Source organism: Medicago sativa, chromosome 1 (assembly GCF_051527215.1).
Source record: "Medicago sativa cultivar Bolivia chromosome 1, Bolivia_mono, whole genome shotgun sequence".
Lineage (NCBI taxonomy): Eukaryota > Viridiplantae > Streptophyta > Magnoliopsida > Fabales > Fabaceae > Medicago > Medicago sativa.
The window spans coordinates 7881206-7894810 of record NC_140749.1 but is presented as its reverse complement, the minus strand read 5'-3'; the positions used below and the strand labels follow the sequence as shown (position 1 = coordinate 7894810).

Sequence of the window (13605 nt, the reverse complement as noted above, 5' to 3'; positions counted from 1 at the left end):
GCTCTAACTGCTTTGACCTGTGGGCCCTTTCTGCAAAGAGGACAAAATACAAGGACTGGACTGCAATTAACAATACTGGACTAATACACAATTTTAGAAAATTTAGGACTTAAAATGAAAATTAAAATAAAATGAATTAAAATTGGTAAACGGAAAATAACGTAAAGTGAAACGATTAAAATTGACAAAACGGACTAAAACGAACCAATGGCTTAAATGAGGTACTTTAAAGTAACCTCTCTCTGCCGAAATTTCGTGTGAAATGACCAAAATGCCCCTAGGGACTAAAACGACTAAAAATGACTCAGATGCAATTTTAAAATGGATTTTTAACAGGAAATTAAAGCAAGAACTTATACGAACAAAACTAAAAGACTCAGAGGCAATTTTAAGAGTTTAAACAGAGTTTTGACACATGAAAAGACTAAAATGCCCTTAGGGGCAAAACTGACTCAAAATGACTCCAAATGCAATTTTTTGAAATGGGTTTTGACATAGAATGAAACAGAGACCTATTCAAACCAAATGAAAAGACTCAAACAAATTTTTAAAAGACTGAAAGAAATTTTGACATAGGAAATGACTAAAATACCCTTCCATGTAAATTTTGCAAGTAATATTGAAATAGGAAACAGAGAAAGATGCAATTGATCAGAGACAGTTCAAATGACTTGAAATGCAAGAAAAGAAGAATTGAGTTAGTATTTTTAGGTCCAAAATTAGGGTATAACAAAGCTATAGTCGGTACGGAGGCCCTCCAAAATGCCAAAGAATAGTGGATTAGAAACCACCTCTGGAATCCCCATCGCATGCTCCACTCTCTCTCTCTCTCTCATGCTGTCAATGACCTGCAATGGATCGGGAGGATGTCTGGCCCACTCCTGGTCAACAAGAATATCCTGGTAGACAGGTCTCGACATGACAATATCAGGCTCTGGAGCAGGGTTGGCGATGAGAGGATGAGACACACGGTAGAACCACCTGACGTACTTATCTGAATGCTTCCAGGGCTCGTCGACTGGGACCTGGGCACCCCTCTGCTGGTGGGGAACGACATGCAGAGCAAACTCCAAGAAGGCAGTAGCCACATCTGCTGGGGCAAGAGGCATAACCGCAGTAGGAGGTCTGTGACGTCGATCCCCCCGCAGCATCAACAGTAGCAAGACTCGTGGCCCCCACTCTCCCTCGTCCTCGACCTCTACCTCGACCCTCCGGGGGCTGTAGTGCTTGCTTCTCCCTACGTGCACTACTAGTAGGGGCCATCCTCCCTAACCTAAGCCTATCAGGCCTCTCCTGCTCAGACATATCTGCACAAAAATAAAAAAATATTTAACACATTTTCACATAATTTCGACAGCAACACACGTGTAATCTTTAACAATACAACAACAACACTATAATGTCGACAGTGTCATTTGAATCCATAAACTACCACATTGCATTCAAATTAACTATAATCAACATTAACAAACATAACTCTAACTAATTACATCATTAACAATCTAATAAAACAAAAAAATTATCATTGAGACATTTCACCGAACACGTAGTGTGCATTTTTCAAACAACTATTTAATCTAGCATTTTCAAAACCCTAAACTACCACATTGTACCCTAAACATCATCTAAACAACAGTTCCTAAGTTAATTCGTCACTAACAATCATCAAAACTAACATGCAAGCAAAATTTAAAAAAACATAAAAATGTCCAATTTCTACACAAATTCGAAAATTTCAACCAAAATAATGCAAAGAATTAGGATAATCATCACTTACTTGATGTTTTGGACGAAATTTGCTTTGAATGGCGCAAGATTGATGAAATTCGAATTTTGGGGTGCAATTTTCGTCTTTGGAAATGTTGGGAAATGAGGGTTCTGTGTTGCTGATAACCAACTTAAGTAACGCTGCGCAACTTAAGTCACGATGCGCAACTTAAGTTGCGTTACCGTTATAACTAACGCATGTTAACTTGCGTGGCGTGAGTTAACATGCGTAAGGGTATATATGTAATTTACTTTGGGACTGAACAATACTGTTTGGGTAAAGAGCAGAATTCATAATTGTTTGACACAGGAGAGGTTTTAAGCATGTAAAAAGGATGTTTCGGTTCTAAATTCTGAAACATGTTTAAAAGGTTTTTATTTAGTTTAAATTCTAAAATCCAAGCATGTAAAAATCATAGCTAGTTTCCCCCATTTTAAATGACATGAAAACACGTTTTGCATTCAGGAATCCGAAAGTCATGAGGCATTTTCAGATTTTCTAGGAGCGAGAAAGAGGAATGGGGTGGAAAAAGAAGTTCTTGAAACACTTTGATATCCCTTGAACTTTCGATGAGGAGAAATAAGAAAGTAAATGGGCCTCACACACGTTGAGTCCATAAACTAAAGTTTGAAGACAACAAATTTAGGCTTTTACTGTTCCATCTATTGCATGGAAATTTTACCCTATACCCCAACACATGTAATTTCACCCCGACAAATTTTTGAAAATTCCAATTTTAACCCTTTTATTATTTAACCTTTTAAACATAAATTTTTCACCCTCATTTTCAACATCTCCTAATTCAGTGTGAGTTCACCCCACTTCTAAGTACGTATTTCCGTTTTTCGTTCTTCCCTGAAACGTTTCCGAAAAAAATTCAGAACACTCATATAAACATTTCCGAAAATAATTCGGAATACTAGAATGCTTGGCGTTCCGAATATATATACCGGAGAACACAGAAATACCTTTCCGATTCATGCTAGTTATACAATTCCATCAGTTGGTCACAAATTAGCATATAATTCCATCACTTGGCTACTTCCTTGTTATAATTTCCTAATTATGGTCACAAATTACGATTATATCACTTGGTCAAAACTAGCATAATATAATTGTTCATGTGCTGCGAAAAATATGTTGATTTCTAAAAGAAGAAAAATCAGCATTTTGTATCCAAGACATTAGCATAATATAATTGAATTCTAAAACAAGTATATTAGTGGTATAAAAACAGATAAGTGAATGCTGCTGACATAAAAGATGCATACGAGTTCAGGAATTATAATGAATATATATAAACAGATAAATGAAAGCTGCAGACATAAGGATGCATGAACCGGAATACTTCCCCAAACTATTCCGGGAAGCATTTATCGGAAGGCTTCTGACGCTTTTTCTGGAAAACAATCGGAAAGCTTTGGTGAACATGATTCCGGTTAACGATTCACGACGCCATTTCATACATCGTCATTTCCAGAATCGTCCTCACATCGTCGTTGTCAATTGACAATTCCGGTAACCACTAACCCAAAAAACCTAGCAAACCTTAATCAAGGATTCCGGTAACAAGGAAAGAAGGCTCATATAGTAAGAACGAACACGGAAACGATTAAGAGAACAAGGAAAGAAGGCTTACTCTTTGTTGAAAGTAGACACAGAACAATGGTTTTTTTCTTTTTCAGAAAAAGGGTGAACACGCGAAGTGTTTTTTCCAGAAAAGTGTGGGGTGAAAAGTGAAAGGGTATTGTGTTTTGTTTTATATAAAGGGTCAATTTGGTAGTTTGTGTTAAATGTTGGGGTGAAGGTATAAATGTAGGGGTGTGGGGTATAACTTCCCTATTGCATTCTCACACACCCTATTTTTTTTATCTTCCAAAAATACTCCTTGTTTGGATTTTATAATCTAAAGAAACCTGCTCTTTACCCAAACAGTAATGCTCATTCCCAAAGTAAATTACCTATTTACCCCTACGCATGTTAACATGCGCAAGTACAAACCTAACGTAACTTAAGTCACGTAGCGTGACTTAACTTACGCTAGTACAAAGTTTCACGTGAGTTAAGCTACACTACGTGACTTAAGCCACGCGGCTGCTTGTGTACTTCAAAACACGTAACTCAACACACGCAACTTAACTCACGATAGTACTAAAACTAGCGTGACTTAACTTGCGCTGCTGCTGGTGCACTGCTCGCAACAGAACAGGCTGGCAGTGGCACCAAAACAGCAATGGCAGTGGCACTAGCTACTGTTTTGTTCCTTCATTCCCTGTTTACAGTACATGTATTCATTGATTCAACCAAAACTCTTAATTTAGAGAACATGCATTCATTCAACAATAATTTAGAAATGCAATTTTAACGATAAAACGCAAATGTCATAAAGAGGCGCAACCGCGCAAATGTATATATCATACAACCAAAAAGTCGAGAAAATACTACAAATATATCCAAAAAAAGTCATAAAATGTAGTCCTAACACTACTGGTCCTAAAATGTAGTCCTAACATTACTGGTCCTCCTGTGGACTCCTAGACCTCCTCCTCGGAACCGGATGCTGCTCAAACACACTATAGTCGGTACGGAGGCCCTCCAAAATGCCAAAGAAGAGTGGATTAGAAACCACCTCTGGAATCCCCATCGCATGCTCAACTCTCTCTCTCTCTCTCTCTCTCTCTCTCTCTCTCATGCTGCCGATGACCTACAATGGATCAGGAGGATGTCTGGCCCACTCCTGGTCAACAAGAATATCCTGGTAGACAGGTCTCGGCATGACAATATCAGGCTCTGGAGCAGGGTTGACGATGAGAGGATGGGACACACGGTAGAACCACCTCACGTACCTCTCTGTATGCTTCCAAGGCTCGTCGTCTGGGACCTGGCGACCCCTCCGCTGGTGGGGAACGACATGAAGAGCAAACTCCAAGAAGGCAGCAACCACATCTGCTGCGGCAAGAGGCATAACATCAGTAGGAGGTCGGGGAACCCTCTGAACATGTCCGTACTGCCTCAGCACCCGCTCCGGCAAGTGACGCACCATCCTCTAACTGCCTGCTAGGGGTGGAAATGGGCTAGGCCGGGCCGGGCTTTGTAAGGCCTAAGCCTGGCCTACTTCAAAAATTATAGGCCTGAGCCTGGCCTATTACCCGTCATAGGCTCATTTTCGAGGCCTGAGCCTGGCCTTTTTAAAGGCCTGATGAAGCCTGAAAGCCTATTTTATCCTAAGGCCTAGCAACACGTGTAAGCCTACTCCTAAATAGGCCAAAACTTATTTAGGCCTAAAGCCCACAAATATGTTTGCTACTAAATAATGAATTCTTACGAAGGTCTAATCACACCAATATATCAGCTACTAAATAACCAATCATATGAAGGCTTGTGTTTATGGAAAAAAAAACTTTAAAAATATCAATAATGGAAGATATGTTATATATGAAAAGCTTAATAGGCCGGCCTGATGGGCTTAATAGGCTTTTTTGCAAGCCTTAGCCTGGCCCGTTTAATTAAATAGGCCTTATAAAAAGCTTGAGCCTGACCTTGTTAATAAACGAGCTGGGCCGAGCTAGACTTTAAATAGGCTAGGCCGTAGGCCCCTGTCGGACGGCCTGGCCTATTCCCACCCCTACTGCCTGCCATGATCCATCCGGAGTACCAGCACACGTCATGAAAAGGCGTCACGTCTCGTCGGTGCTCGTACGGCCTCCAGGTGACATGACAATGCTCCATCGAGTCCAACAAGCCTCTGAAGTGGTCAGTATGAGCAAACCCCCTTTGAGGTTTCCCGGTCGTAATCTAAATATTTGGACCTCGGAACCACATGTCTGAAGTGAGCTATAACCCATCCTTGCAAACACAAAGAGACAAAATATATACATGTCATAACAAGCACGTATACATTTATGTTTAACTTAAAAAAAGAGGAAAAAATATATTACCACAAGCAAGCTCATGTAACCACCAACTGAGCCAACATTTGCGTCTGAGGTAAGATTCAGCTGCTCATACAAGAAAGCAAGTCCCATCGCGCCCCATGACCACGCGCCTATGTTAGCCAAATCCCGAATGGCAAGCATCCACAGCAGACTAATGATTTTGCTATTCTTGGCGGCAAAAAGGGTGTAGCCAAGCAAGAGCAACAAAAACGCCTTCACACAGGCGAGCCTAATACGACTCAGCTCCTGCTCCTCCTCCTCTGATAAATCCTGCCCCAGCAAATGGTTGCACCTATTCAACAGGTAGTCATACTGGTCTTTCAGAGCCGTGTATGAGACAGATGCACCAAAATCAGTCACATACCCAACCGCAGCCTCCACCGGAAACAGTATGTGGGTCACCAGCATATCCATATGTCATGATCTAAATCCTCCTCATGAATGAGCCGTCTAGCAACGGGGATGCCTAGGAAACAAGCGACATCATCCAGTGTGATGGTCATCTCCCCAACAGGCAGATGGAAGCTGCTGGTCTCCTGATGCCATCTCTCAGCCATGGCACACACTAAACCGTGGGAGATGTTGTCGTACCCAGTTAGAAGGAGGGGCCTTAGACCCGATCTATCAACCGGTTCCCAGAACCAAGGGTTAGCATCTGCCGGCATTGGAAGGGACAGGGAAGAAAGCTTCAGTTTCCTCCCATGAGAGATGTCTTTCATCTTACGATCCGCTTGCAACTGAAATACAACAAAAATATAATTAAATATGTTAAATAAACATGAAATAATAAACTATAAATATTCTACGTAAAATAAACATGAAATAATAAACTATATATATTATACGTAAAATATTATACGTAGAATATATTATACGTAGAATATTATACGTAGAATAAACTATATATATTATAGGTAAAATATTATACGTAGAATAAATTATATATATTATACGTAAAATAAACTTCACATAATAGTAAAATAAACTTCACATAATAGTAAAATATCATTAAATTAAATAAAACAAATTATACTTACTCTTTTATCGTTCCAAAGCTTGCATACCACATATCTACCGAAGTCCGGTAAAAGTGACAACTCGTAAGGCCCCCCTGAAAAGCCCCCATCCTCGTCCTCCATAACTGGCTCTGCATGCTGCCGCTCAGGATCCTGCTCAGGATGATGCTGCTGGGGAGGCTGCTCAGGATGCTGCTGTTGAGGAGGGTCGACAAACTGATGCTCGGGCTGATACCCCTCCTGATAGTGATAACCCGGCTGAAATCCAGCCTGCTCCTGATAGTGCTGATCCTGATAAGCCAGCTCCTCAAACTGATGCTGATACTGTGGGGGGTCCATAATCTGGGATGCACCCGTCTGTGACGTCGATCCCCCCGCAGCATCAACAGTAGCACTGCTAGTAGCAAGACTCGTGGCCCCCACTCTCCCTCGACCTCTCCCTCTCCCTCGACCCTCCGGAGGATGTAATGCTTGCTTCTCCCTACGTGCACTACTAGTAGGGGCCATCCTCCCTAACCTAAGCCTATCAGGCCTCTCCTGCTCAGACATATCTGCACAAATATCAAATAAAATTTAACACATTTTCACATGTAATCTTTAACAATACAACAACAACACTATAATGTCGACGGTGTCATTTGAATCCATAAACTACCACATTGCAGTCAAATTAACTATACTCAACATTAACAAACATAACTCTAAATAATTACATCATTAACAATCCAATAAAACCAAAAAATTATCATTGAGACATTTCACCGAACACGTAGTGTGCATTTTTCAAACAACTATGTAATCTAGCATTTTCAAAACCCTAAACTACCACATTGTACCCTAAACAACATCTAAACAACAATTCCTAAGTTCAATCATCACTAACAACCATAATCTTTAACATGCATTTTAAAACCCTAAAAATGTTAATTTTCTACACAAATTCTAAAATTTCAACCAAAATAATGCAAAGAAGTAGTATAATAATCACTTACTTGATAATGTGGACGAAATTTGGTTTGAATGGCGCAAGAATGGTGAAATTTGGAGTTGGGGGTGAAAATTTCGTTTTTCAAAAGTTGAGAAATGGAGGAATGGAGGTTCTGTGTTGCTGATAACCAACTTAAGTAACGCTGCGCAACTTAAGTTGCGTTACCGTTATAACTAACGCATGTTAACTTGCGTAGCGTGACTTAACATGCGTAAGGGCATTAATGTAATTTACTTTGGGAATGAGCATTACTGTTTGGGTAAAGAGCAGGATTCAAATCTAAATCCGGTTTGGTTTATAAAATCTGAAAAGTTCTTTTATTGTTGGAACCTAGAGCATCTTGGAGATGTTTGTATAATCTTTGTAAAACTAAATTTCGGACTGTATAATTTGAAACCCTTTTAGTCATTTCGGATTATAGAATCCAAAAAGTGTCGAACACCCTATAAAAGTCTAACTTTGAAGTAAAAAAAATATACATTTTGGATTATATAGTCTGGAATGTCATAAAAACATTTTGAATTATATAATCTGAAATGTATCAGTACAGAGACAAAACCTTGTTTTTTGACTGAGACAAGTATATGTTAAAAAATTGCTTTCAAATGATATAAACATGAATTCGTTATCATATAAAATAAATACTTAAATAAAAATGATAAGAAACAACACAATTTTCAAACATTAAATTTAAAACTGTGTTAAAAAACAAACCAAATGTTCAAACATAAAACGCAAAATTAATGATTATCCAAAGGTTACAACAACATAAAACTAAACCTAACCCCTGCTACCCCCCCCCCCCCCCCCCCCAACAACATTGGTGTTCTTTCACCACTGGTGCGCTCAACATGATCCATACATGTAACATGCATAATCAGGTAACACACAATCAACATAAACCCAGGAAACTGTTTAAAAAAGTACGGCTACTGGTACATTTCGAATTATAAAATCCGAAATCCAACAATACAGTTCGGATTTTATAATATGAAAATATTCAGTTTCAGAATAAGAAAAAAATCGAACTCCAACACTTGCATGTAGAGGGAATGAGACCTAACCTTCTCTTTAGTGTTTGATAAAGTTTCAAATGTGATGATTTTAGGGAAGAAAAAAAAAAACTTCAAGCTTTAAATACTTGCTCTATTACATCCACTTTTTTGTGATATTACAATTGACATATACACACGTTAACTAGAAACAAGACATATATCAGCCTATTACATAAAGAAAAACGATATTTTGATATCAAAACATTGATGTCAAATATGGTGTGTTTTTATTTTTACGTATATTTTTGAAATGTGTAAGTTATAGAAGATAAAAGTAATGGAGAAATTAATAGAGACAAACATATAAAATGTCACATAAGATGCATGTATTTTAATATTCAAATGACACAAGTGTTACGTAAAATTGTTACATATACTCCACTTTACTATTACTTATTTTCAAGAATTTTCCTATTTACGTGTCTTCAATTCGTTGATCCTTATATGTATTAGATGCAATAATTAGTTACAAGAACTTAACTAACTAGTGTAATCAATTATTATAACTAACTATTACATCTAATAATATGCTCGGGTAGACTCTAACGATAAGTTCACTAGTTGACCACACATCATATCAAATAGGTTCCTCATCTCTAATAATGTTGATGATCGGATGACAACTTCACGTATTTAGAACTAACCCAAATTGAGGATAAGGCCAAAAACAAAGTTTGAGAGAATTCTTTTTTTTTTTTTTAAAGGTTTGTTTTAGTAAACTAATTTTTTTTTGTGGTGGTCAGGGTTCGAACTCCGGGCCTTTGCATATTTTATGCATTGTCCATGCCAACTGAGTTAAGCTAACGAGAACGTTTTAGTAAACTACTTAATTAAGTATTTTTGTCATTCAAAAATAAAACTTAATTAAGTATTTATAAGAAAAACACTTCTAAGGATTTATATACTAAATATATGTCTATAATTAATGAGAGAGTATAGTCATCCAAATAAACTATAAACTATTTTTATATCATTGAGAGCCTGTCAAAATTAGTTTAAAATAGCTCAGCAACAAGTCATAAACTCATAAACTCATCTCAAACACCCTACAAATGTTTATGCCAGTAGATAAGTCTAAAAAAATTACTCATAATTAAGTAAATCCAAACATTGACTAAGAAAAAGAGCTTTGAGTTGTATGTTTTATTATTATGTTTTTTTTAACCGGATATCATCTACGTGCATTTGCAAAGATTAATTATTCAAGTCACATAAGACCGCAATGGATAGTAACACTCTTCCTCAAGAGTTTTAATACTGGTGCATACCAAGACTGAATTCGAAATTATGGTTTTTTTTTTAATAGAAAGAACATTACTTAATAGTGCTTGATAGCAAATTTTAGAAGAAAAAGAGTGATAGATGAATGATTAAAATAATTTATTTTGATGAGAGAAAATTATTGATTAAAGGAAAAATAGAGACAAAGTCATCAAAGTCACTCAACTTTAAAATTATCCAAGTGGAACCCAAATTTGAGACATTATTCGGATGGCCTTCATATATTTAACGAATGAGATATGAATCATAACAAAAGGACGGTGTGTAATAGTGCACCATTAATTTTAGGGAAAGTTGCATCAACCTCCCCCAAAGGTTTATTAGAAGATAAATACCAACCCCAACCGGTCCCACACTGCTTATGTAGGTGCTCATTTTCTTGTTGCCATGTTATTATGGTTGTTGTCTTATATCAAGAACCATGTTAAAGTTTAAACCATCTTTTTGTGCCATATTTACACACAGGCTGCTATCATGTTTACAGTGTCAAATTTTAGAGCTCAAACTGTATTGAGTGACATTTTGTTGGTGAATTTTGACACGGCAGAATACATAGGGTTAAAAACTAATGTAAATGACCAAAACATGAAACGACAGAATACATAATGGATTAATTTAAGACGTTTTTAGCTATGAGACTATTGTGAAACAAAAAATTAAGTTAAGACATCAGATGATCAATTATAAGGCGTCCTCTTACCTATCTCGTGTGAAATAAATTGGCTTTGTTGAAAGTTTATTTTTGTGCTAGGAGGCTTTTTAAGGATATGTTAACCTATGAGGGCCAACCCGGTGGGACTTGAAATTTCTCGGCCAAACTCAAAATTTTGCTCTTTTGTGTGACTTAGTGTGGTAAGTAGTAACGGCCTAACATGTAAGTTAATGATTATTTTAAGACGAAATGAGATATATGTGTCATTTAAGCAGGGCCGGCCCACAGCCCGTCGAGGCTGGGCTACGCCACTGGGCCTCCCAATTTTTGGGGCCTATAATATTTTTTTTATACATAAGACCAAAACAAAATCCATTATATATTAATAAAGTTAATAAAGATCAGTCACGCTGCAGTGGTTTGGTGGTAAAGCCTTATGCATTTTGCTTCAATGTCTGCGGTTCAACGCCTGCAAAAGGCTTATTTCTTTTTATACTATTCCTTACTTTTTTTTGGGGCCATGCTTTTATTTAAAAAAAAGCCTTTCATCTTTTTTTTTTTTTTTTTTGTTACCAAGCCTTGCATCTTTAAGTATCAGTAAAATTTGGATGTTATTTTTAATTTACATAAAAAAAATTGTTTTTTTTTGTTGCGGCTTTTATCAGTGGGCCAACTTCTAAAATTAAAACGGGGCCTTCAAAATTGTTAAGACGGCCCTGCATTTAAGGAGACTTAAAGATAGGTCAGCGCAATTTTGTCTTTGCTTTGTTTATCTAATATTTTTTTGACAAAGCCAAAACAATATTCATTCATTTAAATTGATAGAGTACATCATTCAAAATATTTCCGTGAGCTTAACTGAGTTGGTAGGGATATTGCATATTATATGCATGAGCTGGGGTTCGAACCCCGAACACTCCACTTCTCCACAATTAAAAATTAAATTGTGTGAGCTCTAGCACTAAACTACTTAACAAAATACATCATTCAAAATCATTAGTGTTGTTACCAAACATTTCTTCAATTATTTTTTTTTTTTTGAAGAAGAATGTTCTTCAATTATGATAAATGAATTATGGTATCATTGGTTAGACTTAACACCTCTCCTAACTTTGAATTATCATATCTCCATTAAGAATCGGAAGGTTGAGGAAAAAAATGCTAAATATAAAGAAATATTCATTCAAATTCACAGAATATACACGATTCATTTCATTCTATATATTTTTCTTTGGTAGTATTCATTTCATTTAATATGAAAAAAATATACAAGATTCCTTTTTATTTTATAGGAAAAATATACAAGATTCCTGACAATCCAATTTATACGCGGAGAAATTGCGCAAATATAACATGCTTCGTGAGAAAAGTATCTCTGAAAAAGGACCTTATAACAACAAGATGACAAAGGTACGTATTATGAGCATTATGGCATGTGGAAAACAATAAAAATTACCCTTAATTATAGGGATAACCACGTTTTCACCGTCCACAGAACAACTCATGAACTCAACCAAACAAACCCTTACATTAATGAAGTGAAATTTTTAATACTAGTTGCTTTGCTTTGTTTGATTTCACTCTGCAATCCAACTGGCTTCCCACTTTGCCAGCTTGTGCTGCCTCCACTTTTTACGACTACTTTCCTTTTCTAGTTTATCTGCTTACATAAAACTCCAACTTTTTGCTTTTATCTTCTTATGCAGAGTTAAAATCTCACTATGTGTATATGTAACGCAATGACCATTTTTGTATACAAAATCCATTAATAAAATCTAACTATGTAGTAGTACTGTATTTCGTAGAAAGCAAACCTGAAACTACATAGACACCAACTAGTTATAATCTCAATTTTATATTAACACGAAGCACTTAGGAAGCAAAGTCATTTGCGTAATCACCAATTTTCTTCCACTTTCGCTATCCTAATTATTACGATAGGATATCTTAACACGGCACTAAGTACCAAAACAGAAATTTCACAACAAGAAGATATTCATGAAATCTATATATGTTTGATAAGGACTAAATTAGAATATTATTCATCTTCTAATGATCCAAATTTAGAGTGTCCTGAAAAGATAAGGACCTTTTTGATTGGCAACATTACACTTAATACCTCATTCGACCAAAAAAAGTAACAATCCCTCATAGAAGGATGACTTTAAAAAAAATGCTGTGATTAAATATTTACTATTTTTTTCGAACATATATCATAAATGGTAAATATTTGGGTCCTTTAGCTGTTTGGTCATAGATTTGATTGTTGGTCAATGCATAGGGAAAACCTATGATATGAGAGGTCAACCTCTTAAATAAATCTCAATTATCTCAAGAGATTAGTCTCAACAATTGTGTGTTGGAATACCTTTGTTTATCAAAAATATTAGGAATATTCATAAGGTTTTGTTAACCGGTATTCTAAATGAATCTCAATTACCTCAAGAGATTAGTCTCTAACAATTGCGCGCTGACATACCTTTGTTTACCAAAAAAATCATCAAGCATTCTCCATATTCATATTTTCAAGGGTTAAATATGTTTTTGGTCCCTATAAATATATCAACTTTTCGTTTTAGTCCCTCTAAAATTTTCCTTCGACTTTTAGTCCCCCAAAAATTTTCCATTTTCACTTTTGATCCCTATTTTAAAGTAAACTCATATGTAAAATTCATATTTTTGAATAAAATTTTGCAGAAAAATTCACAATATTATAAGAATCTCTCCCAAAAAAAATTAGAATTTTTTAACAAAACATGAATTTAATATGAATTTTTATAATTTTTACCGTTAAAAATTTATATTAAATTTAGGTTTTGTTAAAATATTCTAATTTTTTTATGAAATATTTTTATAATATTCTACACATTTCTGCATAATTTTATTAAAAAAAATACTAAAGTTAACTTA

At 36.1% G+C, this 13605-nt stretch overlaps 2 protein-coding genes across 2 annotated transcripts; both read right to left on the bottom strand.

Moving 5' to 3' along the window:
• Positions 1-4472: 4472 nt before the first annotated feature.
• LOC146952259 (uncharacterized) lies at positions 4473-4811 on the bottom strand. The gene has a single exon (XM_085737280.1). It carries the CDS (start codon positions 4809-4811, stop codon positions 4473-4475), a length of 339 nt encoding a protein of 112 aa, XP_085593406.1.
• Positions 4812-5445: 634 nt separating this feature from the next.
• Positions 5446-7268, bottom strand: LOC146952258 (uncharacterized). Its single transcript, XM_085737219.1, has 4 exons — positions 6768-7268; positions 6106-6440; positions 5707-5995; positions 5446-5592 (listed from the first exon to the last, which is right to left on the bottom strand). Exons 1-4 carry the CDS (start codon positions 7266-7268, stop codon positions 5446-5448), a joined length of 1272 nt encoding a protein of 423 aa, XP_085593345.1.
• Positions 7269-13605: the final 6337 nt, after the last annotated feature.